Here is a 27967-nt window from a genome sequence, read left to right as displayed (position 1 = left end):
AATCTACAAAGCTTGCTGGGATTTTGATTGAAATAAATTTTAAAAGATAAACAACAGGCACATTTTCATCCAACGCTAGTACATCAGAGAAAAAGAAGATTAAAAGAGCCCCAAGGAGTGCGAGGAAATAGGTTCTAGATAAAAGGAGAATCAGAGTTGCGCTGGGCTTTCCAATAGCAACACTGGACATAACTCTGCTATAAACACTGATGACCTCGCCATCTTTCTCCCTTCCTAAGAAAGCAGACAAAACAACAAGAAAAAGTTAGAAACAGCTAAACAAATAAAGATTTTTTTTAAGTGCCCCACTTTCTCAGCCAATAGGAAACTGAAAAACCTCTGCCAAACCGCAAAGAAACACAATTGAAATTAAACAGCAAATGCAAAGAGAATGTCAAGGGGGCTTCCTGAGTGGCTGGTCTCAGAAAGTACCAGCGAAGTGCACTTCCTGAGAAGGAGAAACTCCTCCAGAAATGCAAAGGCCAGAAGCTGTGGCTCTAAGCACTGAGGGTGAGGTTAGCTGGCCTCAGCACTCGTCACGAGGTCGGGGTGCAGAGAGAAAAGGCACGGGGGCACCTGGAGGGCTCCCAGCAGCGGATCTCAGAGAGATCCTGCAAAAACACACTCCCTGAGGTGCAGGCGCGCCTGGGGGTGCAGGGCTGTGTCCTTTTGGATGCTGTTGCTGCTGCTGCTGGGGGACCTGGGATGCAGGGCCAGGGCCTGAAGTCCCTCCAGACTCGGTGCGGTCAGGCGACCTGAGGGAGCAGGGCTACACAGCACTGTCCCAGACGAGCCACAGCAGCCAGTAGTGGTGTCTGTGCCCGCAGAGGGCCTGCCCACCACTCGGGACCCAGCTACAGAGAGCTGGACCCAGAAAAACCTTCTTTTTAAAAAACAGGCAATAAGGAAAACAAACTTATGGTGACCAGAGGGGAATGGGGGAGGAGGGATAAACTAGGAGTTTGGGATTTGCAGATACAAACTACAATATACGGAATAGATAAACAACAAGGTCCTACTGTAGAGCACAGGGACCCATCTTCAACAGCTTGTAATAACCTGTAATGAAAAAGAATCCGAAAAAGAATATATATGTATAACTGAATCACAATGCTGTACACCAGAAACTAACACACAGTGTAAATCAATGATACATCAATTAAAAAAATAAACAAAAGATTGACATTAAAAAAGTGCAGAAAAGAGCTGCAAACTGACAGATGCATGAAAGACCGTCACAGAAAAACACTGTCAGGGAACAGATAAATGCTGAGTGCACAGGGTGAACCTCTCAGTGCCACCTAGGACGGCCACAGAAGACACAGGCAGGAGCTCGGACATCAGTAAATTTTTCTTTGACACTTTTGCTGAACTAACTGTAGACTTAGAAAGTCCTTTCACTTCAGAGAACATAAAAATATTCATTGTTTACTTTTCTTTTATAGCTTCAATTTTAGTTCTTTACTATCTTTAACTATCTTTACTATCTTTTCCATCTTTAACTTTTTTCTGGAATTTGGTTTGAGGCAAGAATGTAACTTAAAAATAAACACCTGTTTTATTTGGGGATGGGGAAATGAGTATTTCCAGTGGAAACACACTTGATGCTTATCCATCTGCTAGAAATTCTCTGGTCTGATGCATCACTGGTGTTGAGGGAGGAATCCACATGCAGCTTCTTCAGTGAGCTCCTGCTCCACCAGGACAGCCCTGCGATGTCCCAGGGTCCCCAGCCGTCACCGCACCTGTCTCTGTGCTCACTGCCAGGGAGGCTGCAGGGCCACCCACAAGGTCCAAGGTCAGGGTGACAACTGAATGTGCTTTTGATTCAGGTGCTTGTACTACCTATAAAAAAACAAATTTTTAAAAACAGGGCAAATTTGTGGCATTGTTTTATAATACTTTCAATAGCTGGAATGTTATTTTTCTATCTACTACAATATTTTTTTGCTTAAATATACAAATTGTTAATAACCATTATTTATGAGGTGAATTGAGAACTGTGTAATTCATTCAGAGAAATTTCAGCAGAGAAAACTGTAGAATATTTTAAATGTATTTTTGTCGCAAGTGACTTTAAAAATTTTATTACAGAAATTTTAAAGCACAAGGTGAAATAAATCCCCTAGTACGCTCATTCATAACCACCATCTTTAAAAAATTTTCAACAATCCTATCTTTCTTCCAGTAACATTTATTGATTGCTTGTTAAGTTTCTGGAAAATTTCCAAGCCTGCCTTACCCCATTTAAAACTCAAGTAAACCCAATGAACTAGGTCAGTGGTAGAATTAATGTGAAGTTAATAGTTGACTTGCACGGATACCTTCCAAATAAGGGGCCCTAGAAATATCTTCACGTTTATATGTTTTTATAAAATTGGCAAAAATGAGACATTTCGACCATCATCTGTTAAAAGCTCTGTCTCTTTCCACTTCAGCTGCGCCTCGTTTGCACTTTCTCCTTCTGCTCTAACCACGAAGTGGCAGTGGGTGTTTCTAAGATTTTGTTAAGAACTGACTGGGACATATTTTTGTGTTCTGCAACCTCTTCCATGTATAATTATTACATGGTAGCTGGCCATCTGGGTTCAGGATGTCTTCTAGAAGTATGCTGAATGTGGTCAGTTTAAAGAATATTTAAGAGCACTCCCTCCGTAGAAAATTCAAAATGCACTGAAGTCTTACAGCTCAGATTCCAAAGAAACTCAATAGAGGGTTCCTCAAATTTGACAATAGTTGAAAAATTAATCTGTATTATTAGCAAACGGTTAATAATTTGAAAGAAACCTCTGTAAACTGTCAAAAATAAAAAGCAAATTGCCATCAACCATGTTAGAAGACACTCTAAATCACTTCTGTTACTCCTGTGTTATAGAAAAGTACATTACAAAGTTGTGCCTGGCAATTCACTTAACCTCTGGAAACCTCAGTGTCACTGTGTACAAAAAGAGATTGCCTTTAAGTTGCCCCTTCAACACTGGACCACTCCCAGCTATGTTAGACTCAGTGTTGGGTGGAGGGTGCAGTCTGTCACAGGGCAAGGGACAAGGGTTGCTAGACTTTTGGACACATTAAAATTTGTAAAAATCTGATGACTTTTAGTATACATTGCTTTACTTATAAGGACTCTAGGAAAATAGCCTGCCTCCTCACCAAAAAGAATACATAGAGGTAAAGAAATGTAATTACACCAAGGTTTCTGTTGAGTTAGCCAACTTAAGAGAAGAAGAAAAAAAACAAAACAAAACAGTGTACTACTGGGCGGTGCTGTATTTGATTAACTCATAAAGCATGTCTAGATTAGGATTTTTTTTAATTAAATTTTTCTTTTGAGATAATTGTAGAATCACATGTGGTTGTAAGGAGTTCACTACCCAGGGATAATCATGCATCTTCTCAGCCCCACCTTGGTGAATCCTGCAAAACTACGGTACAGATTCACGACCAGGATACTGAGAGATACAGTCAAGATGCAGAATATTTCCACCACAAGACCCCTAACGTTGCCCTGTTATAGTCACACTCACTTCCCTCCCATTCTCACCACCTCCTTAACCCCTGGCAACCACTAATCTGCTCTCCATTTTAAGGATTTTGTCATTTCAAGAATGTTATGCAAATGGAATCATACAATATGTAATCATCTGAGATTGACTTTTTTCACTCAGGATGATTTTCTAGAGATTCATCTAAGTTGTTTAAAGAGCAACAGTTTGTTCCCTTTTATTGCTGAGTATTTGATGCTGTAAATGTACCACAGGCTTTTTGTGCATGTGGACGTTCGTTTGTGTCAGCACCACCTGCTGAAAAGACTACCCTTCTCCCACTGAATTGCTTCTGCTCTGGTGTCAAAGATCAGTAAATTACATATTTGTGGGTCTGTTTCTGGGTTCTGTATTCTGTTCTGTTTATCTGTTTGTCTACTCTTTTGCCAATACAAAACTGTTGCTTTATAATAAGTCACGAAGTTGGATAGAGTCACGCCTCCAACTTTGTTCTTTTTCTTCAAAACTGTTGGCTATTCTGAGTCTCTGCCTCTCCATATAAACTTGAGACTCAAGTCTGCTGATATCCAAAAAATAACTTGCTGGAATTTTGATCAGGATTGTATTGAATTTATAAATTAAATTGGAATAACAGATACCTTAATTGAGGCTTGCTATTCATGAACCTAGAATATCCCTCCATTTATTTAGATCTTCTTTGATTTTTTTAATCTGAATTTTAGTTTTCCTCATATACCTCTTACACATTTTGTAAGATTTATACCTGTGTACTTCTTGTAGACAACACATAGTTGGATCTTGTTTAAAAATTTAATTAAAAAATTAAAAAATCTACTCGATAATCTCTTTTAATTAGTATATTTACTAGATTTGTAAATTTTGTGTTACCTTGTTCTTTTCTTTTGTGTGTGTTTGTGTTTTGTTTTTCATGCTTTTCCTGCTTTTTCTGGTTTTAACTGAGCATTTTATATATTCTATTGTATCTCCTCTCTTAATATATCAACTACACTTTTAAAAAATTTACGTTGTTTCTCTAGTGTTTGCAACATACATTTACAACAAATCTGAGTCCACTTCCAAATAACACAATACTGCTTAACGCTTACCCTTATTTTTTATTTACTGTATTTTCTTCCTTCATTTTTTAAAACATTTTTTATTGATTTATAATAATTTTACAATGTTGTGTTAAATTCCAGTGTTCAGCACAATTTTTTCAGTTATACATGAACATATATAATATATAATATGTTTTCTTCCTTCATGATGTTCCAAGATTCCTCCCTTAATCATTTGTTTACAGAACTTCCTTTAACTATTCATTCAGCATTGGTCTGTTGACGACAAATTTTCTGTTTTCCTTCATGTAAGAATGTTTTGATTTCTCCTTCATCCATGAAGGAAATTTTCACCAGATTCAGTACTCTGTGTTGACAGTTCTTTCAGTATTTGAAAAACGTTGTGTCACTTCCTTGTGGCCTCTTCTGCCATTCAAATTAGTTTCCTCTGTATATAAGGTCTTTCTCCCTCAGCGCTTTCAAGATTTTTGTCTTTAGCTTTCCAAAGTTTGACTCTGACATATGTTGGTCTGAATTTCTGTGGATTTATCCTGTTGAAAATTCACCCAGCTTCCTGAATTGAGGTTTGTCTTTGCTCAATGGGGGAAGTTTTCAGACCATGTTTCTTCATATACTTTTTCAGCTCTGCCCTCTGCCCTCCCCTCCTGGCCCTCTCACCACTTGAAGATTAGATCAGCTGTTACAGTCGCCCAGGCCCCTGTGGCTGGCTGGGTTCTTTCTTCCCCCCCTAGTCTATTTCCTCTGTTGTTCAGATTGTGCTATTTGGATTGTTTTTATCTTCAAGTTCACTGATTCCTTCCTCTTCTGTTGAATCAATCCGCTGAGTTTTTTATTTGAGTTACTGTGTTTTTCATTACTAAAATTTCCATTTGGTTCCTCCCTCTCTGCTGAGACTTCTATTTCTGTGCTGAATAATTCTGTGTTTTCTTCTGTGTCAAGCATGTTCTTAATTGTTTATTGAAGCACTTAACGGCTGCTTTGAAATCTCTGTCAGACATCTATGTCAACTCAGGGTTGGTATCTATTGGTTGTCTTTTTTTATTCAAGAGATTCCTGGTTCTAGGAATGACACTGACTGTTTATTGAAACCGACATAGACATATTGGTTATCATATTAGGAGACTCTAGATCATAAACTTCCTGCTCACTTGGTTTCCTCAGTCACACTTCAGGAGCAAAAAGGGGGATGCTGTTTGTTGCCTCGTTACTCCCGGGGAGTGAGGAAGTCCAGGCTGCCTAGTTAGCTTCTGTTAGCACCTGAAGGGGATGGGGCTCCTTAATGCTGAGCAAAGGTCAAAGTCATGACTCTCCAGTAGGCCTCCTCTGACACCACCCCAGTGGGTTGGGCTGCAGGTCAGTGATACCTCATTAGAAGCCGGCAGAGATGGAAGTCCAGGCTCCTCACTTGGCCTCTGGTGGTTTGGGTGAAGCTACGGTGTCTTCTGTTGTATCTGGCTGAAGTAGCAAGGTTAATGTATAAAATAATGTTTTCTGTCTTGCTAGCCTGCCCTTTCCTGATCCTTTGACCACAGAGGGCAGGCTTTTTCTGTCTGCATCCATTAGCATTTACAGGTTGCCAGCTTCTTCAGTTCCAAGCCTGAGATATATGAGGCAAACAGAAAATTCAGGGAACTCACCGCTCTGTCATTCTATGAGTTCTAAGGTCCCTAGCTGGTCTGCCTTCTCTCCGTCTTTCCATTTTCTTATGTTTATACATAATGTTCAGGGGTTTTAGTTGTACTGCAAACCACATCAGTAAACAAAGAACGCTGAAGCCATCAAGTCATCAGCGCCTGCCCCCCACCCCCACCCCACCCCCGTGAAGACAAGCCTGCAGCCCGGCCTCTGCAGCCACTCACAGTGGTGCACCCTGAGGGGACTCAGAATAAGAAAGGACAGGATACTGGCCCTAGATAGCTAGGTGCTTGTCAAAGGAATCAATTCAATGGGCCCAAATGTTTGCTTCCTCCCATACATAGAAAAGCACTAAATTCTTTTAACTTGAGATGACTGGTTTTCTTTAGATAACAAGTAATCTTTTATTGTTCCAACTACCTGGTCTTTGTTGTAAAGCTCCTGTATATCCTGCTCCTCCCCTAGCTCTTCGGAGCAGCCCCTCAGAGCGACCTGAGAGGCTGTCATCCCAGCTGGAGTCCTCCTGCCAAATAAACCATAACTCTCAACTTTTAGGCTGCGCATTTATTTCAGTCGACAGTTATAACTTTTGCTTTATTTTAAATAAATTAACAAGAAAAATGGTCTTTTATACTGGCCTATTTATAATTTCTCATGCTTTTCCATCAAAACTGCACCACTTCTCAAAATGTTAAGATTACCAAAGTGCACCATATTCCCCTAATGTGGATAAACACATAAATTACATAAGACTGTTGCTGACCTTCCTCATTAACTCATGACAAATAAATATCATTTGGCATCAATGTGTTTGTAAACTGAAATACAAATTTAGGCAATAAAATCAGAGACCAGTATCAATTATAAAGTAAATTGGTTATAAAATGTTAGTTTTCCACGTTATCAACTGCAATTTTTTTAATGCTAAATATAAAAATCTTGAAAATTCTGTCCAAACCATGAACATCTCTTCAATAGTAAACAGGAAATATTTCCAACTCATTTTTAAGAGTACCTCAATATATCTTCAGAGCAAACATGAAATGCTAATTAAGGCACAACTACATATCTGAAATTAAAAACTGAAAAGTTATCTTCTTTCCCTTAGTTCACTGGAAAACAGGAATATTTAGAGGTGTAAACAAGTCATAAAAATGAACTGATATAGGAAACTTTAAATACTAAGCAAGCGTTTACTGAGCCTCTACCATGTGCTAGCCACTGCTAATAACCAGGTACAGATTCTTTTCAAGAAACTCACTACCTAGTAGGGGGGAAGGACAAAACAAACTGAACTGTTATTAAGGGGACCAGAAAGGTTGAACTTTACTATCCTGAAGAAAGTGGGGAAGTAGTGAAGGACTTTCAGTGGGGGGGAAACATGGCACCCCTCTCAGACTGGCTCACCCACCACCCTGTCCCCTCTCTCCCTTGCCTAACTTTACTATGGACGCTAGGAGAGGTGAAGGCTCAGCATCCAAGCCTCCGCTGCAATGAGGGATGGCCGTGCTGATACAGCTCTGGCCAGTGAAATGCAAATCTGCTTGAAAAGGCTCCCGTGAAGCTTTTGATTTCCTGATATTCAGGGCTTGCTCCTCCCCTTGCCTTCTTGCCTCAAAACCAGCTTGTGTAAAACCAGCCATCCTGTAACCCTCCGGGGAAAGGCCCAAAGCATCCCGGATAACTCAGCAATGATGCCATCGAGACACTCGAGCAAAGCCTGCAGCCTTCTCCAGCTTTCCTGTCATTCAAGATAAGTCCACCTAAGTGATTTAACCAGGGTTTTCTGTTATCTGAGTTTGAATGTCTTCTTCCAAGATCAGACGAGATGGGGCGCGTTCAGGGTGGTATGGCCGGAGATGAGTCTGAGTATCTTCTTGACCAATAAAAGTTGTAAGAATAAATGTGGATTTCGGAATGGCCAGTCCTGAGTTACTGTGAAGTACAGATTAGGAAGGGGCAAGGGTGACGGTAGGGAGACTTGTTGGGAAGTTATTATGTTATGTTACCCTATGCAAAAAAAACAAGGGCTTGGACTAAGATAACTGCAGTGGTGACAATGAGGAAAATACAGATTCAGAGATACTTAAAAGGTGAAAGAGAGAAGGCAAGAAGATGAAGAAAAGGTTTCAAATATCTTCTGAGGTTCTAGTTTGAGAAACAAGATGGACAGTTGTGCCATTCTCCAAAACAGACATGGTGAGGGACTAAGTTCAGCTTTGGACATAGGCAGGCTGGGACACCTATGGGACAACCTGTGAAAATGACAAGGCAGGTGACTATGGATCCTGAAGTCAAGAGAGGTCTGGATTAGAGAAACCCAGATTTGACACTAACATCATACAGAGCACTACTGGGCACCAGAACTATGATATAAGCCTTATATGTAATTCTAAAGTTAAAATAAATAGATGACATTAACTTTAATATTTTATTTAACTCAACTTACCCATAATATTACTTCAACACATTATCAATATAGTTGTAAATGTGAATAATTTACATGCTACATGTGTTTTATACTTAAAGCTTATCTGGATTTATCTCAGTGCCTTTTTCATCACAAGTACTTGATTTGTACATAAATTTCACAAAATTTACATTTGAAAAAAGTAGATTCATATATCCAAATTGTTCCAAACACAGTTAAGTTTGCCAACAACTGAAAGAAAATAATTTCCTTTATTGTTTAAATCCACACCAAAAAAAAAAAAACCTACTCATTTTTTAAATTGATTTGCCTTCAGAGCAAAAGCACATCAGTTTGGAAACTACCTTTGTCCAAGTTAAGTAAATCCAATAAATCTTGTGTCGACGCTCAGTCTTGTTAAGACTGAATTTAGAGTTACCAAGTAAACTGAAAAGCAACTCTAAATTTATCAATAAATGAAACATTTTCCAAAATTTTCTTGTGGTTTTTATAGAAAATTTATATAACAATGTCAAAACAGTTAAAATCCTATGCACACTGATTCGTATTAGAAAAATGTAAAATTATTCTGATTTTTATTTTTTAAAGTTTCAGTTTCAAAGTAAATCCTAGTACTTGTCTAGGTAGCGCAGGCAGGCATTTTCCCTTCCTTGGAGCTTCAGATTTACACCATTCACACGCCATGTGGTACTGGGGACTAAGCAAACTGCCATTTCCCTTTGACTGTTAATATCTGGCTAGCATTTCTGTTGTTGCAAGAAAATCTTGAACTGGTGTTAGCAACAGTACAGTAAGTTTTGTAGACTCTTCCACAAATCAACCAACTGGCAGAGTACACAAGATCACTAAACTCACTGCCCTTTAGTTCTTCAGCAACCCTATAAACTGATGTGGACTCACGGCACTTAGCACTTAACGGCTGTACCCAGGACACCTGTCATAGGGACCATTTCAGAAAACTGCACCAATCACACAGAGGGATGAAGAAATAAGAGAAAATATCAGGCTTATTAAAAAAATTCCAATGAAATCTCTGACTTTGGACCTAACCGAACTGGAATGCTATTTATTGTGATAGAAAATAATTTTTTCTTATCTAGCTGAAACTCTTCTGATACATTTAAAAGATTAAAATATAGCTATACAAGTTTGATTTCTCAGGCCACGAATTGAAATTGACTCATAAATTTTTACATCTTATGAGACAAAATGTACTCCAAATATTACTTGGACAGGATCTCTTCTATTACATTATTTACCTAAAGCTAAAGTACCTGTAATTTTTCAGATTTTGAATCAATCAATTTTTACTTTTGTTAGAAATCCCTGTATATTACAAGCAACATTTGGTGACAAATAAAGATTTTGTACTTTAATTAGAAAACATTTTTAGGCTTTAACTCCTAATTCTCTGACAATTTCTCTAACTGAAATAATTTATTTTGCTACCTGCCCATCTAAAATGAGTTCTTTTTCATGTAGGAATCCAAGCTGTTTCATATCTGACCAAACTTAACTAAGTCAATCCTTTTAAACATTGCTTAAAAACGTTTCATTGTGATTTCAAGTGACTAAATTTCAATTCTTTTTTGACCTTTGAGAGATAACTTCATTCATTACACATTTGCTGGAACTGTCTCAATTTTGTCCACTTCACTATCTTATTTTTTGTTAAACAATAGCTTGTTTTCCTCTGCCAAAGCGAACTGCAATTGTCATTCATCTGCAACATATCTTCTTCCGGCCTTTTTGTTTACTGTTCCAGTTGGAGTATTGGCTTCTGCAGCTCTACTTGACTTTTTCAGTATGCCTTCATTTAAAATTTTAACATGTGTCCATATCCATGTCTACACTAAAAAAAAAATAATTAAAACAAGTACTTCAATTTAATTACCAATTATGATTTACATAAGTAATCACTAATTCATGTTGTCTGTATAAAATATTTAGGTAAACACACTACGTTACATTGAGTCATGGAAAAAATTAATTTACGCTTAATCCACCTGTTGACACCAACTCAATCAGTGTTTATGCGTAACCTTAGACATCACACAGGCACATTGCACAACAAGCACCTCTTACAAAGGTAGCAAAGCGAAATGTATTTCTAAAAAAACTCAAGTTGAGTTAAACAAAAATGTTACACGGCTCTAGTTTTTACATTTAATCGAAATTAATTGAATAAAGTCTACTTTCTTAGTTCTAAGGCACTTATTTCAAATAGCCACACGTTGCTAGTGGTTACCGTATTAGATAACACAGACACGGAAGTGAGAAACATAAGCCAAAATGCTTGCGGTTTTTCTTCCATTTCTCTTTTATTTGATACAACCCCCAGGGCTTAGAAGTTACCTGGGTTATGTTACTCTTTAGTAGCCTCACGAAAAGTACAACAAAGCAAAAGTGAAAATTGTTGGATGTTCTGTACAGGACTCCTTGAAATATGTATTATGATGGCCCACTCTAGCAGACACGGGCCAACTTCTAAAAAACCACAGCTCCTAAAAACAATCAAGTTTATCTCTTTGGCAAATGCCTTTTTTTTTTTTTTTTTTTTTTTGGAGGTGGGGGAAGGTAATCAGGTTTATTTATTTATTTTCAGAGGAGGTACTGGGGTTTGCACCCAGGACCTCGTGCAAGCACGTTCTCTACAATTGAGCTATACCCTCCCTGCCCTGGAGAATGCTTTTTCAACAGTAACATGCTGATAATAAAAGTTTAATAACTGGCTTTCAAAATAAAAAAAAATATATATATATATATATATATATGATGTGTAGCACACAATTTCCAAATATAAAAGCATATTCAACACTCTTTATTGTAAGTTCCATATAGCGAACTGATTCTCAGAGGCTTTTGCTGACTTTTGCCGAACTCTTGTATCCATAGCCACCCTATGGTTGCAATTTGACCAGGATTTTACAAAGGGAATTGCATCCCAATCGGCTAACTCTTTTCCCAACAAATTTACTGTCATTAAATCTGATACATGATCTATTGTTAAACTATTTCTCACCCTTGTACAAATTATGTTCATTAAATGGACCACCTCTTTCAGCTTCAGCACTGTTGACTGCAATGATGCTAACTACCTTTTTAGCTTTTTGTACAGTTGCAGGAATTGAAACATTGTTTGACTTTATATTATTATTTACAAATTCCCGAAAATCATTCAAATCAATTTCAAATTTTAAAATTTCACACAGATGAAATAATTTTTTTTTCACCAATTACCCATGGTGAGGTTTCTTCATAAGGCCACGGAGAAGGTTCTAGCAAATCAAAATAATTAAAAATATCATGATTTCTGTCAGATAAAAGACGTTAAGTTCATGTGTTGAATTTTATTTTCTAGTAATGTATTCCTAGGAAGGGCATTAAATTTATTATTTTTATTAAATGGAATATCTTTAAACTTATCTGACTTAATCAAACCTTCAATTTGAGATTCATGCTTTCTAGTACCAATTTTTAAATTTTCCAAGGCTCTCATGGTGCGTTTGATCAGTTTTTGTGCTTTCTGAATGTAATGCTGTTGAAAGGACTGAAAATTCTTCAAGAATGTCAATCATTAAAGCAAGATCTTGCAAGAAATTAATGTTAGCTAATCTCTCTGCCAAGCCAGAATAAGAATGAGGAAAAGTGCATATATAACACAAGATAAGCTCACCATACAGTGGTTGCGGCTTGTAAACTACATGCCGCCCATTTTGGTCCCATTACCTGGTCAATTTTAACAATTTCAATTTCAAGATCTTTAGCTACATTTTCTAAAAGCTTGTTCTGCTTTTTATTAGATTGATGATAACTGGAATAAATGTTATCAAGAAATATTTTTAAATGATTAACTTGTTTTATTTCAGATATTGAATCATCAAGTGACAAATGCAATCGATGGGTTAAACAGTTCCAAACAACGATTTCAGGAAAATTTTCTAACAACTTTGAAGCTATTCCAGACTTTCTCCCCAACGTTGTATTAGCACCATCAGAACAAAATGCAATTAAGTTTGCTTTCAAATATTCATTGGTGAAGCCACAATCATTTAAAGTACTCAGTAACGTATTGAAAATACACTCTGCTGTGGTTGACGCCAATTCTTTTAAAACAACAAATAACATAACTGGTGCAGGAGTTGACTGGACTGTGCACTGGAGATAAATCACTAGGGTGCTTTTCTTTGGAACTGTAGATACCTCATCAATTATAATACAGATTTTGGCATTCTTTTCCAAAATATTCTTAAATATCTTCATCTTCATTTCTTTTGCAATATGCTCTGCTATTCTTGTTGCACTGTATCGTGTATTTAAACAACTGACGTCTCCATTTTTCTCTTGTAATTCTATTGCTCCCTCAATATCAGATAAAGGTCTGTTACGTTTTACTAAACTATAAACAGTACTGAAAATTTTTACAATAGCATCAATACTTCTATTACTTTGTTTATGTACTAAATTAGAAATTGAGTCATTAACTGATTCCTTTAACAAATCCTGAATTTAAAACCATGGGCTTTAGAAACATCGTGCTCCCTCATTTTTTTCCACAGAGAAGCTTGTCTGGTAGACTTACTACTGCCATTCGGGGTTACTAAACATGCAACCCACTCCTTGGACACGTGAACATGCTTTTCTGCCCTAGATCCCAAATGCCGAACTGTGGAGCAATCCCCACATCCTAATTTACCTTCTTTTATTCCGAGCCATTTGTACCGCTCTGCGAACATAGATGCTTGTTTTTCATTCCAACAATCTGGAAGCACAAGATTATCTATTTCTTCTTTTGATGAACATGATGGTTTTTCTTCAATGATTGGTTGTTCAACATGTTTGTAATTTGATTCCATCAACGCAATCGACAATGGTTTTGTTCTTATTGTTACTTCCTGTGTCTGTTTTCATCTTCTTCACATTTGACAAATGCAAAAAATCACTCTATCGTTTTGGCATTTTAGGGGACAAAATCTGAAAAAAGAATTGCACACATGTAAGTAAAATCTATGAAACTACTTCTAGAATTAATGTAAAATGTTTGTTAGAGTTCTTTATATGATTTTAGAAATAAATTTTAAGCTAGAACACTTACCTTGATTTTCAGTTTATACCTATGACTTCAGTTCGACTTGCTATTCCTTAAAAGATCCACTTATCAGTTTTTAAAATCTATAGCCAATAATAATGTCACAAAATCTGGCTGAATTTTTGATTATCACCTGATTCAACAAAGAAGTTGCTCTTATGATTCACAAGTAAATACAGTTCTAATGTGAAGAGTGGTTGATCTTTTCATTTACATTAATGAATAAGAGGAAAGCAAAAAAAGATGTACATCAGAACTCCACTCATTCATCGATGACACTAACATCTTTGTTCAATCAATGAGTTTTCAAATATTACAAGACTTCCTCAATTTTTCATACAGCATGCAGTCTAGCAGTAGAAACATACCACCTTTTTGGGCTTAATCCTCACTAACATTTAATCTGTCACTTTCTTCAGTTTAGACAATCAACAAATAATAAATCAAGCCCTGCTTTGTAGTTTGCCAATTACCTTGGTGTAAATACTTCCATCATCCTTCAGGACCACACTGTTACATAGTATTTCTACCATACAGTACAACAGATGTAAATAACCTCAAGTGTGTAAACATTAGGATATGAAGATTTTTGAGCACTTACCACCTTAAGTGTGATGATCATCTATTTACTTTTAAATTTATATACTTGAATTTTTAATAGTGGCTATGTGTAACAATCAGTTCAAATTTAACAATCTATTCTTGCGAGCCAGATCAAGCCACACCACAAGCCAGATCAGCACATCACTGCACTTAGTGACAGAACTGAAGACACAAAAATAATATACTTATGTCACTATGACAGGCGTTAGGCTCCTTGCTGTCACCACAGACCAGATCACTGTATTCAAGAACAGGTCATGATGGTCCTTCCTGAAAAGGAAGCCAGCAAATTTACAAGTCATGAATAATCATGCAAACTAAATGTGCATTTACAATCAGTTGCGTTTTTTGGTTAGAATTAACAAGAATTCCTATGAAGAGGAGGCCTTACAGGTGGCACAGAATAATCAAAAACAAAACAGCAGAAGAAAAGAGTCAAAGAAAATGATTATGTAATGACAACAAAACCCAAAAAGAGCTTAAATCTACACAGAGGAAAAAAAGCCTCTGGAAATGGTAAACAGCCCAGGATAATGTTAAAAAAAAAAAAGTACAGTACCTCGTCACTGGGATGGTTATTAGTAATATTTTAGACATCTAAGCTCAGAATCATGGCGTTCTTTGCCAGCTCTGCTTCATCCTCTGTATCCTTATACCTACATCAAACCCTGAATCTTCTCAATCCTTTTTTTACACATACTGCCTTCAACAGAGACCAGGTCTTAAATATCCCCGTCAAAAACTTAAGATTTTATTCTACAGGCAAAGGAATCAACAAGTAGTGTTGAGATGGGAGCCACACTGGAGCTGTGTTGCAAGAAGATGAGGAGAGTGCGAAGCGTGGGATGACTCATAAGACAGTCATCCAGAGAAGTGGCCACATGACACTAAAGAGAGCCGGTCCGGGAGAGCAGGGAGCAGGTGCCCTCCTCCGCTGGCGTGCTGCTCTTCAGCAAGACCTACACCAAGGACAAGGCTCTTCTGCACCCCGCTTTTCATCATCCCTTTCTTTCAGCACATTCTGTTTAGCCTGGGGCTCATGCATAACATGGCTGCATACGAAGAGGGTGCTGGGCCACAATGCAGACTGAAGGCTGGAAAATAAGATTTATGTGAAAAGACCAGGAAATCCAAACCAGAGCACATCAAGTAGTCACACGCTTCTTGATGAAACATATACAAACAACACAAACATTTTTTTGAATCTGAGAAGCCTCAAGCAAAGAAAGAACTATATACCCAGTAGCATTTCATCTTTTCTGGATGGTACTATAAAAAAAAGTAATAAACATATCCTGGTGGAACCCAGTAATAGGAACCCAGCAGAGGAAAGTAAACTCTGTCTCTGTAGTTTAAAGTTCAATGGGGAGAGGGGTACAGCTCAACTGGTAGAGTGCATGCTTAGCATGCACAAGGTCCTGGGTTCAATCCCCAGTATTTTCTCCAAGGGTAAATGAGTAAATAAACCTAATTACCCTCCCCAAACAAAATAATAAGTAAACAAACCTAATTACCTCCCCCTTCCCAAAAAATAATTGAGAAAAAGATAAAATATTAAAATACAAAAAACAATTAAATTATCATTGTTTTGTATGTGGCACCATTTAAATGCACTAGGAATATCCTGACTAGATTCTTCTGGTACTGCAATTTCCCTTAGAGCATGTAATTCACTTCTTATGGAGCTGTCAAGTCTTAATCCTCTATTTGGAAACAAGGCTAAAAATAAAAGGTTCTGTCAAGCTGGATGTACACCACTCTGGATGCAAAGACACAAAAGATTCTCTATATTTAAAATAAAATTTGAATCAAGACTTCTAAACCTCAGCTGGACACCAGCTGATATTTTAACTCAGTCAGAATTTACAATATAATTATGCATTTAATCCTCAGAGTATGACACAATGTTATATCAATTTATTTTTCCAAGCTTAATTTTGTAGATTCCTGCTGTTTCTCAAAGCGAGGCACACAGATCACAAACATTTGTAGCTGCTCAAAACTGCATCAAGGTCACTGTATCCTATTCATTGTGTCTTTATACCACGGTCAGGAAGAACCTAAATTATTTTTCCTAATGCCCCACGGAATCCTCTTTCCAAATGTTTTCAGTACAAAAACAGATACCATGGTTCTTCAATTTCCACTACTACTCACTTAGCCCTCACCACATGGGGGGTAAAGTCGGCACACAGCCCTTCTTGGTACCTCTAAACTTGCAACATTTCCCAGTGTCAAGAAAAGAGCACCGTATATGTACTATTAATTGGGAGGAATGCCAAGGAAATGATCTTGTAAAGAATTTCTATATAACCCTACTACAGCTGCAAAAACAATGTTACCACAATGTTTATGAAGGGAATTTTGATTTAAAAACAAGTGATTTACATGGTTGCCATAACCTACAGCAACCAAAAAACACACAAACACTAAACAGGCACCCATCTAAAGAAAGAGTAAACCCCTTTAAGAGCAAACCTCAACTACCTACAGTACTTGAAGAGTAGTTTGCAGTAAAAAATAACCTCTAGCTAACTAAGTTACTAAGATACTACTTGAAGCAGAGCCTTTGTAAAACTTTAACAGTTCTGGGTGGAAATTATCCCTAAACCTATCAGAGCACCCCCTTGGGTTTCTGGAGCCAATGCTTTACAAAGTGTGTCCAGAGATTCATATACTCCTGCATCTGTGCCCAAATGAAGATCCCTGGGCTCCACCTCCGAATGCTGATTCCACAGGTCTGGAGTGGGATCAGGAATCCGCAAGCTTCCACTTAGTAATGCCTGAGAACCACTGTCCCAGAGCGAAATAACCGCACAAGGACACACCACGCTCCCGGTGATGCGGGGCCTCCACTGTGAACATCACTGCTGTACTGTGGAGCCATGACCTCAAAGGTGAGGGAAGTAGGTCCCCAGGCTACCTGCCTTCATGTTATGTTGACACCTGTGCTCAGATCTGGACTTCCTGCAGCCCTTCTGGTTTTCACCTCCTTCCTCACCACCAGCCGTCCCTTCTCCCTAACCTGGGTGCCATCGTATACAAGACGCTCTTGCCCCCCTTCAAAACACGGTCTTAGGAGACCAGAACTGTGCGTGCATCAAGCATCAGATGGCTCTAAGCGAAGCGGGGAAGCGTGGCTCAGAGTGCCACTAATACTGCAGGCCACAGTCTTTGTCACGGCTACTGTGGCTGCACCGCCCTCGGGCCCCGCACAACGCCCGCCACTCACCTCTGGCCCCGGGTCGCCCATCTCCCCGACAGCCTGCCTGACAGCACAGGCGCCTCCGCCGCCACCTGCCCGCCCAGCTCGCAGCGCGCTGCCGTGACCCGCCCCGGCGTGCGGGCCGAGCTGCAGACGCCCCGGGCGGAAAGGGCTGCAAACCGCTTCCCAAGGAGGAGCGACCCAGCCCGCAGAACTCCGGCCGCCCTCACACAGTCCCGGCCTCCCGCCGCGCGGGCCGCTGGGAATTGTAGTTCGGGCCGCGCGAGAGCGCCCCGCCGGCTGAGGAGCGCGGGAGGATTGAGCTCCGGAGTGTGCGCTCAAGAAGGTTCGTGTTCTGAGGTAGAATGCGGGTGACCTTCCTCAGTCTCTCTCCCTCTTTTCTTTTTTATGGTCAAATAGTGATCCAGATAATAAATGAATGGTGTTAAGGTGCTTTCTAGTGGTTTGCTCTGATACTGCCTCCAGAGCTCTCCTAGTCGGTTCCTTTCGGAAAAACCTCTTCCTGCGGCCCTTTTCTTCTAAATATTTCCACACAGATGATCGTGAATAGATGAAATGTATGAAACAAGTGTTAATTGAGAACATTCTTGTAAAGCGTTTTCTGCCAGCCCTGTCAGCCTAGGATCGCCTATGGCCTGACGGGGCCGTCGTCCCGCAGCATTGTTGCCCAAACACCGGCCTCTGGACCCAGAGACACGAATTCAGACCCAGAGACTGGGTTTGGGGGGGAATGAGAAAAGAGCCGCTTTATGGCGCTGCCAGGCAAAGGGGGTCACAGCAGGCTCATGCCTTAGGGACTGTGAGTCTGTCTTGGGGTTGGTGTCCTGAGGTTTGAGAGACAAGCAGGGCGGAACAGAAAGGGACCACGAACGGGGTTTCGGGGTGCTGTATTCTTCGCAGTCTTGATGCATCTGCCTGGCCTCACAGAGAAACTCCGTAGGGTCTGTTCCTTCTTCTGAGGCTACCCGCCCCTGACCACCTTCCTGGGGCACAGCTTCTGGGTTAAAGGATAAGCTATTCTGGGTAAAGAATGTATAGGGAGGGTGTTACTGAGTCCAGGCTGATAGACACCGCAAGAGAATAAATCAGGAGACGGGGTGTGTTGGGGCAAGGAATAGCGACTTTATTCATAAAGTCAGCAGGCCAAGAAGATGGCAGACTAATGTCCTGGAGAACCATCTTCCCCAAGTCAGAATTCAGGCTCCTTGTCTGCTGAAAAGGGGGAGTGGATCTGGTTGGTTGGTGCAGACTTCTTTGTTCTGAATCCTTTGTTCTTGCAGCCCTCTACGTGGATCAGGTCATGGTGCCCCTGTAAAACATCCAACAAAACAAATGTTATTTTCTACTCTGCAACTTGTTATCTTTATATGAATGAGAAAGTGTTACACCCTTAAAGGTCAGAGCTTTGAGACTGGGCTGTCCTGTCTATTTCAGGCTCTAGGCAACATTCTTTTATAAAAGGTGCAGAGTTAGCAAGACTGAGCCTAGGAAACAGCACAGGGTTAAAGTCAAAGGAACAGATGTACTATGCAGTCAGATTTGTTCTTTTCTATTACAAGTGGAGGATGTACTGCAAAGATGGGGGTTTGTCAGAGAAAAGAGAAAAGTAAGTTGCAAGAATTTTAAAGCAGGAAGAATCAGCAAACAGCTCTAGCCTCAGGGAAGGCATTTTGTGAGCTAGTTTCCCACTCTTCCAGAATCGCCTTGAGGATTTGACCCTGGCCTTCAGTGAGCAGTGGAACATCTCACAGGACAAGGGAGTGGAGTTCTGAGATTTTAAGGAAGGGTGGGAGTAGGTGAAATTTAAGTGAAGTCGTGTGCTGACAGGTTCAAAGGCGATGAGGGCTGTGCGTAAAGAGCGCAACATGACGTCTGTACCACAAGTGGGAAATTTTCAGGGAACTTTGGGAACTACAAAGTTAAAATAGATACTAAATGTGTCCAGAAACCCCTGTGCCAGGTTTGAGATATGAGACTGGTTCTCTGTCAAAGAGATAAGCAAAGAGAGGGATATTTCATTCTTATTGATACATTTTCAAAGAACCAAGTGTCTCGTACTCTGGTTTTAGAGAACAAAGTTTCTCGTTGAGTAAGTGAGAATTCAATAGTTATCAAAGTCGTTTTGACTTTGTGCAGTGTTTCTTTGGGAGAAATATTGTCCCTTGTTAATTTTTCAGCTGACTTCATCAATGTGTGTTACTTTAGCCCAGCGGATATTTCATTTCTCAGTCGGAGGCCTGTTTTTGCCCATCTAAATGAGAACATGACATGTGATTACTTATATTTATAGCTAGTATTAGATGCATTAGATTAAATTTTTTTTTGCATTTCCACAAAGTGCACTAAAACTACAGGTGCATTTGTACCAACTAAATTTGAGACTTGTAGAGGAATGCTGAGGAATTACTCAGAAGAGTCTTGAAATCTCCAGTTATGTTTGTGGATTTGTCTATTTATCAGCTTTTGCTTCATGTGTCTTCAAGCTCTGTTATTTGGCACTTAAATATCTAGAAATGTCTTCTTGATGAATCGACTCTTTTATCATTATGAATTAGCCTTCTGTACCCCTGGGAATGTTCTTTGCTCTGAAATCTACTTGAAATCTCATAAGCCCTAGGGCCCCCTAATTCAGTCTAAATAACTTCGTTTGGTCCTTGGTTTCAGAGGGAATGCTTGTCCAGAGTAGTGAGTCATACTCCGCAGGAGGTGTGCACTGCACTTCACATGGGGTATTCTGGGTGAAAAAGGGGGGAGTTGGGGCCACCTCCTCTGGTCTCATAGGCAGGCAGGAATGGCAGGCTTAGTCAGCTAGTTTAATTTATGGGTTTTGCAGTAAGTTTGGGCAAAGTAGCACAAGGAGTTATGCTGTTTTGTTTTTCAGGAGGAGAAGGCTTCCAAGAGCAGTTCTTAAAAATAAAAATAAATCATTATTGCCTTCCCCTCCCCCACTCTTGCTTTCCAGGATGTAAAGGTTACCTCTTTAGATGCCAGGGTTGCTCTCCCTCCATTTTTACCCAATCTGTGTGTCCCATTTCACTAACTGTATGTATATATATATATACATATATATATGTGTGTGTATACACACACACACGTATATATAAAATCACTAACTATAAATATGTATATATATTTACTTTTTTTCCCAACCATCCCAGAACTACTGTCATCCAGAACTTTTGTCCAGAAAGGTTGGATATAAGAGGCAGAAAACCATTTCATAGAGAAAATTTCCATACAACATAACTAGAATTAAGTCTGAATCTCCTAGGCTCTCTTCAGCCAGGCGTATGAAAGAGAAAAATGCTAGATCAGGACGAAATCCTGAATTTTCAGAAATTTCAAGACTGATCCCCACAAGCTCCCCCTTGTTTCATTCCAATCACACCCAGTGGCTGCCTGGTGAAGGATCATCTCGTTGTGGGGTTGGCTGCATTTAATAATTAAACTGACTTACTAAGGAGGGTGTAACAGGAGAGGGTGGCGGCAGTAGAGTCACACTGTCAGCTCGGTGTCAATAACTTCTGTGATAACAGGCACGAATTGTCCAGAAAGCCGGACACGAAAGGTCAGCAGCAATGACATGTCTCCAAGGGGGGCAGGTCTGAGAGTCCTCTGTTATCCGGACACCAAGGATGGGGCAGGAGGGAAGGGTAGGGTGGATGCCAAGGATGTGCCCTTCCTCACCGGCAGCAGGCACTCCTCCTGTGAAATCTGGGCAGTGTAGGTTCTTGCCTGAGTTGTTGCTTCACGGGGCACGTGCGGATCAGACCCAGCGGAATACTCGGGGTCCTCCGGGGTCTCCGGAGTCCCTTCTCTGTGCCTCTCTCCTCGCTGGTGGTCTTCCCTGGGTGATGTAGACACCTTGGCTTCCCTGGACCCCGGTCCATGTCCCCACTTCAGGTTCTTCCTGGGTTTCCTTTTCTGCTCCTTGGTCTGGAAACTTTCTCCAAGCAGAAAGCAGGGCCAGTTGTAGGTTTTTCTGCCTTGCAAGGGCCACTGTCCTCCATTGCTTGACCTGCAGTATCTTAAGAGCTGCTGTTTGATACAGTTTATACAGTGTTTCAGTTGTAGGTGGGACAGTGAATCTTCACCCAAAGCAGAAATCAGTGAAATAGTTCTCATGCCTGGAAATGCGTACTTCCTTCCTTCTGGGAGGCCTTTGGTGTGTGGAGTTGAGTCACTAATCAGGCGGTGGGCAATGTGTGGGATTTGCTGTTGTCACTTTCGCCCCTGGAGCACCACAGTCTTCAAATCCCTCCAGCATTGCCTTACCTTGTGCTTCGGGGGGGGGCTCGTTTTCTAGAGCATTTATCTGAATGTCTGCTCCGACCTCACAGTTAGGTCTTCTCTTTTTGGTGTGCCTCAGAGAGGGTCTCTCCCCCACGTTCCTGCCCCTTGCCCAGTGGTCCAGGAGCAGACTGCTGTTGCCTGTTATTTGATGCTTGTTTTCCTGGTTATGGGATAAAGACAGGTGGCCTTCTCTGTTCTGATTAAGACCCTGTCTCAGAAAAGGGAACCCCTGTGCACTGTTTCTGGGGGTGCAGATTGGTGCAACCACTATGAAAAAGAGTATGGAAATTCCTCAAAAAAATTAAAAATAGAACTACCAAGTGATCCAGTAATCCCACTTCTGGGTACATATCCGAAGGAAATGAAAACACTGTCTCAGACAGATACCCACATCCCTATGTTCATTGCTGCGTTATTCACAATAGCCAAGACATGGAAACGACCAAGAAAATGTGTTGTGTATTTATTCAATGGAATATTATTCAACCATAAAAAAGAAGGGAATTCCGCCTTTCTGTGACAGCATGGGTGGACCTCGAGGGCACTATGCTCAGTGAAGGAAGTCAGACAGGGAAAGAGAAATACTGTATGTTCTCACTTACAAGCAGGATCTGCAAGAGCCAAACTCATAGAAGCACAGAGTGGATGGTGGTTGCTAGGGGCTGGAGGAGGGTGGGGGAAGTAGGGGGATGCTGGTCAAAGGCACAGACTCCTAGTGTGGGATGAACATGCTCTGGGACAGCGTGGTGACTACAATGTACAGTACCGTATTCTACATTTAGAAGCTGTTAACAGAGTAGATCTTAAATGTTATCAACACACAAGGAAAGGGGATGTGAGGGGATGGAGGCGTTAACGAACCTTATTGTGGTAATCACTTTGCAGTACGTACTGAAGGGGGAAAACCCACAAAGGGACCGGCAAGACCTCCCAGATAGGGCCATTGCCTTCCGGCTTTTGCGCTTCTGTAAAACAGCTTGCTTCTAGGAAAACAAAACTTACCTCTAAAATTCCATTAGTTCCCAAAAGCTCACTCCTGATTGGTCCATTTCTAACACCTCATTTGCATATGACACGAACTTAATTGAAACCTAAAACCTTATAAAAGCCTGTGTAAACCTATAGACGGGGTCCAGAGCTTGGGAGTGTTAACTCCTCTGGGCCTGCCGGTACAGTAAACCTGAGTTCTCCAACCATCTGAGTGTCGCTTGGTCTCTTGACAGGATTCAGGTTTCTATAACATTTCGTCTGTCAAATCATCACATTGTACACCTTTAACATATATAGGTTATATGTCAGTACTATCTCAGTAAAGCTGGAAAAAAAAGGAAAAAAAATGACTCTAGCTCAGTCAGGCATGGTGTCCTGGCGTCTCTAGGTGGGGGCTTCTCGGCCATCCTGCCCTGTCCCCAGCTGTGAGTGTGGCCTCAACTTGTGTTCTTCCCCTTACAGGGGACGTGGGTTTTTCCTTTTCCCTTCTACCTGCGGTGGGGCTTCACTAAGGCCCCAAGGGTAACTGAGTTTGCTGCCCTTTCCCAGCAGCTGAAGACCTTTAGTCCGTAGGGGATATGGGGACCGGATCCATGGAAGGGGCTTCTTGCCTCTGTTTTCCGCCTGCCTCCCAATAGCCCCACCCCACTGCCCACCCCACAAAGGATGTCTTCTTGGGACTCTGCCTCCTGTCTCTTTTATGAAGTCCGTGCAGAACAGTCTGCAAGTGGACACAAACGCCTCTGTGTCTGTCACCTCAGGAGTATTATATTTGCTTTCTAGCCCCTGCTCAACCTGCAGTGATCTGTGGAGACTTCCAGCTGATGCCTTCCGACTGTCCAGCAGCCTCTGCTCCAGGTAAGCAAGTGCTCACATCTTATTAGTCCTTGGATGCCTGTCTTTAGGTTTCGAGTTTGCTAATGGCCCTGAAAAAACCTCAGGTCGTGGATTTAAATGTGGTGTAAGTAGGTGTACATTTGGACATCGTGTGGCTTTGTTGTAATTGCAAGGGTGAGACGGATACTCTCAGCTTTCTACATCCTAAAGGGAAGTCAGAAGGATCTGTGATTTCCTGCTAATAAATAACCACAAGACTAAGACAGAGAACTCCATAAACTGTTCAGAGTTTCATGTTTTTAATATTTTGCAACATTTGCTTTATTATCCTTCCCTGCACACCCCAGTCTCTCTCTCTCTGTGTATATACATGTGTATATATGTATTTATGTGTATATACACACACATATTTTTGATCCATTTAAGAATAGGCTGCATACCAGTAACACATCAGCTTTGCTGACCATTATGGCACATAGCCTCATGGACAATTAGGGAGTGTTTTCTCTATTTACATTCTTTGTATTATATTAAAATAATCTTTTACCTAAAAAGAAAAGAGTAAGTTGTACATACCCTGCCTTTTTACTCCTTAATACTTCAGTGTGTATTTCCTGAGAAACAGGCTATTCTCTTATATAACCAAGTACAATTATCAAAATAATGAATTTTAATTTATAATCTACAGTCCATATCTCATTTTGTCAGTTGTCCTTTATAGTATTTTCCCTCCAGAACAAGATCCAATCTGTGGGGAAATACGTTGAGAACATGTGAATATTCTCTCCTCATGACACTTAACGCTTCCTGACTTAGTACCCTCTGATAATTGTTGCCTGATCAATCTTTACTGTGATGGTTTCAATTAGGAATTTTCTAACTCTGTCAATCGTTCCGTATTTTCACTTGACATTCTGTTACATTGCCAGAGTCATCATTTATTTTGATGCTCAGTTTGTCCTCGCTCTGGCCAGCTGGAGTCCCTTTTGCTGGCTCATGTGGCCATCATTTTTTGAGCAGTTCCTTATTTCCTGGCATTAACATAAAATGTTTCAAGCGCATCTTGTACCTTCTCTGCCCCTGCCCTGGAAGCAGGCATTGTGACAAGGGACCCTTTTCCTTTTGGTGGGAAATGGTATTTAGAAATCAAGATCTGGGTGTTAGGTGTATTCGTTGTCATTGAGCTATTGCAAAGTCAGTGCTTTATTCTGAATCTAGGTCCTTTCCTCTGTAGAACATTTACAAAAGACTCTGAAATTTGTTATATCTCTGATCAAGGGCTTATCTACCACACAATCTCTTGTTTACATGGTTAATTTAAAAATTTACATTTTGATCCATTTATAAAGAAGGTGGACATGATATGGGGACATCTATAGTTGGATCCATTCCAGAATATTACCTGAGAATTATGACTAGGTGATCCTTTAAGTCCCCCACTGGATTCCCCTTGCCTTTATTATAAGACTGGGTCAATTTCTGATCACTTTTGGATGGGAAGATTTGAAATATAACCTTAAGAAGCGTTAATCTAATTATTTGAGCATTTTTTAAAAATATTCTTCAGTTCTATAGTTTTCCAGAATACTTAGATCATTTTCTGATCTTCTCCAGTTCATCTATGGCAACTAAGCATTTCTTTCCTGAGGCGCATGTGATAAATGCACTGATTGGTTTAAATCAGGGACACTGAGATTTTGAGTACTTAGGAATATTCAAAATTCCTTTTAAATATACCTAATTCCTCCTAAAGAAGCAGGAATTTTTAAAATATGGCTCTCAGAACTCCTTTTGTCCTGCTTAAAAATCTACCCTCCATAATTTTAAGTGGAAATTGCAACTTTGTAGTCACCAATACAAGTATAGGTGGGAAAGGAGACGACCTTTGCATATTAGAATGTTGGTGGGACATAAAAAGAAGGAAGGCTGTTTCATGGGCTGGAGGAAGGCACAGAAGATGAACAGGAATTTCCAAGAGTGAAGCAATACTGTTTATCACGTTTTTCATTAGCTTTAGCCATAGACTCTTCTGGGAAACAATTTTGTAGTTAGAACTAAGCTCTGATTCTTTCTTATATCAACCGAAGAAAGTTGACCTTCCTTGGTTAGATATTTTATCACTTTTTTGTCATTAAGTCCCCTCTGGAAAGAATAATCTTAGTCATAATTAAAGGTTCTCCCAAGATACCACTGTAATTCTCAATTACTCTTGGTGAAATTGTGCTATTTGAGAAGATAGTCTGATGAATAAGGACTGTATTGACCTTGTATAGGTGCAGATGCCTGTGAGAAAAGAAAAAGATGAGAAATTAAAAAGATGAAGTGTTGCGTATGGCCTCTGTGTCCCCACGTCCTGACCAGTGGCTACCTGTCGTCAACACTAGGCATGGAAACCTACAGTCCCAGTGCAGGCATTTGAAAATAATCAAGACAGTTTTCAAGAAACACATAAGATAAGACCAAGGAGTGTTCTCACAGGCTTTTGAAAGGTGGCCTAGAGCAAGTTTATCCAAAGGATTCCATTCCTTGTTCTTCAGAGCCAACTTGAATAGTGGGGTCACCAGATCTATGCCTGCCCTCTCCCAGTAGACTTCTTAGAGAAAAACAAATTAAAACAAAACAAACGGAAAAACTGAACAGGAGACAAAGATACAGGGCATTTTAAACCAAAGAGCAAAGGGTAGTAGCTATAATTAGAATCCAAAATGTTATTCTTAAAATCAGGAATGAAAAATAAACTCTGTGTCAAAGAGCTCAGCAAAGTTCAGAGCTCAGATTCATTGTGAAACTTACCTCATCATTTTGGGCAAGTGGCTTTGAATGAGTGCAAACCCAAGGATTCTCAGATGTGCTCCTTATCACCACATTGTGTGTGGAGAAGGGGATCTCAACAGAGTCTAGGCAGGACCTCCAAATTGTTGAAACTCAACAAAGAAAGACCATCGGAGAGCTCTCTCTGCTGCAGTAAACCCAGTGCACTTGGCCTGCTGAACCAAGGGAGCGTCCCGGTCTAGGAAGTAGCGTCCGGTCTGGGAAGGAGCGTCCCCGTCTGGCAAGGAGCGTCCCGGTCGGGAAAGGAGCGTCCTCGTCTGGGAAGGAGCGTCCCCGTCTGGCAAGGAGCGTCCCGGTCTGGGAAGCAGCGTCCACGTCTGGCAAGGAGCGTCCTCGTCTGGGAAGGAACGTCCCCGACTGGGAAGGAGCGTCCGGTCTGGGAAGGAGCGTCCCCGTCTGGGAAGGAGCGTCCACGTCTGGCAAGGAGCGTCCCCGACTGGGAAGGAGCGTCCCCGTCTTTTAAGGAGCGTCCCCGTCTTTTAAGGAGCGTCCTCGTCTGGGAAGGTGCGTCCAGTCTGGGAAGGACGTCCGGTCTGGGAAGGAGCGTCCCCGCCTGGGAAGGAGCGTCCGGTCTGGGAAGGAGCGTTCCCGTCTGGGAAGGAGCGTCCGTTCTGGGATGGAGCGTCCCGGTCTGGGAAGGAGCGTCCCCGTCTGGCAAGTTCAGGGAGGACTCTAAAGTGAGTATTAGTGTTTGGATCTGTGCCCTTAGCGGGTGTTTTGTGAAGTAAGGAACTGGGCAGAATAGAAAGATTGGAAAAAGAGGCAGTTGGTTGTTGATTGGTTCAGGGTTCAAAGCAAGATTTTTATTTTTTAACTTTTGGGGTAATGTATCTTATGTGACTACAGGGAAATATTTCCTGAGTCTTTACGTGTGCTCTGAGTTGATGATTTGAGTTTAGATACTATAAGGGGTCCATGAACTCATTTCTCATCCTCTCTTCCCTCACTTTGCGTTTTTTTCCTGGACACGCCAACCATACTTATCTAGAAGTCCTGAATCTGGTAACCTTATGATTCTGAAACACAACAATACCTGGACCCTTAACTTCTCTGGGATTAACTCCCACATCTGTAAAAGGAGGAAATAGACTCTGGGATCCTTTCTAGCTTTTAAAAACTTGAGGTTTTAAGTAAGTTCACAAGCAAACAGATGAACAGACTGTTTACAAGTAATACAAATTCTCCCTTAAATATCCATAAATAGAGAAATGTAAACTAAACTATGATGAGATAAATACCATTGAGAGAAATGAGATAAATACCATTCATTCTCTATCATGTTGACAGAACCAAGTGAGGGATAAAATGAAAATGCCCACTACCACCACTATTATGTAACATTGTTACCATCAACAGAATGAAAAGATGGGCAACAGAATAGGAAAAAATATTTGCAAACCGTATATCTACTTAAAGTTTAAGATACAGAGTACAGAAGGAACTCAT

At 40.5% G+C, this 27967-nt stretch overlaps 1 protein-coding gene and 1 long non-coding RNA gene across 2 annotated transcripts; both read right to left on the bottom strand.

Moving 5' to 3' along the window:
• Positions 1 to 10518: 10518 nt before the first annotated feature.
• KIAA1586 (KIAA1586 ortholog) lies at positions 10519 to 14335 on the bottom strand. The gene is given in 9 exon segments (XM_074348973.1): positions 10519 to 11703; positions 11705 to 11878; positions 11880 to 11981; positions 11983 to 12184; positions 12186 to 12292; positions 12294 to 13160; positions 13163 to 13512; positions 13515 to 13535; positions 13538 to 14335. Coding segments are annotated over 9 exon segments (2127 nt in total). The 5' UTR covers positions 13611 to 14335; the 3' UTR covers positions 10519 to 11472.
• A 4336-nt stretch (positions 14336 to 18671) lies between these two features.
• On the bottom strand, positions 18672 to 27193 carry LOC123613933 (uncharacterized). The gene is made up of 2 exons (XR_006721373.2): positions 26483 to 27193; positions 18672 to 18878 (listed from the first exon to the last, which is right to left on the bottom strand). It is a non-coding gene; the product is annotated as an uncharacterized LOC123613933 (long non-coding RNA).
• Positions 27194 to 27967: the final 774 nt, after the last annotated feature.

This window comes from Camelus bactrianus, chromosome 20, assembly GCF_048773025.1.
Source record: "Camelus bactrianus isolate YW-2024 breed Bactrian camel chromosome 20, ASM4877302v1, whole genome shotgun sequence".
Lineage (NCBI taxonomy): Eukaryota > Metazoa > Chordata > Mammalia > Artiodactyla > Camelidae > Camelus > Camelus bactrianus.
Note: the sequence above shows the minus strand (reverse complement) of the source record. Positions and strands in the feature narration are given on the sequence as shown.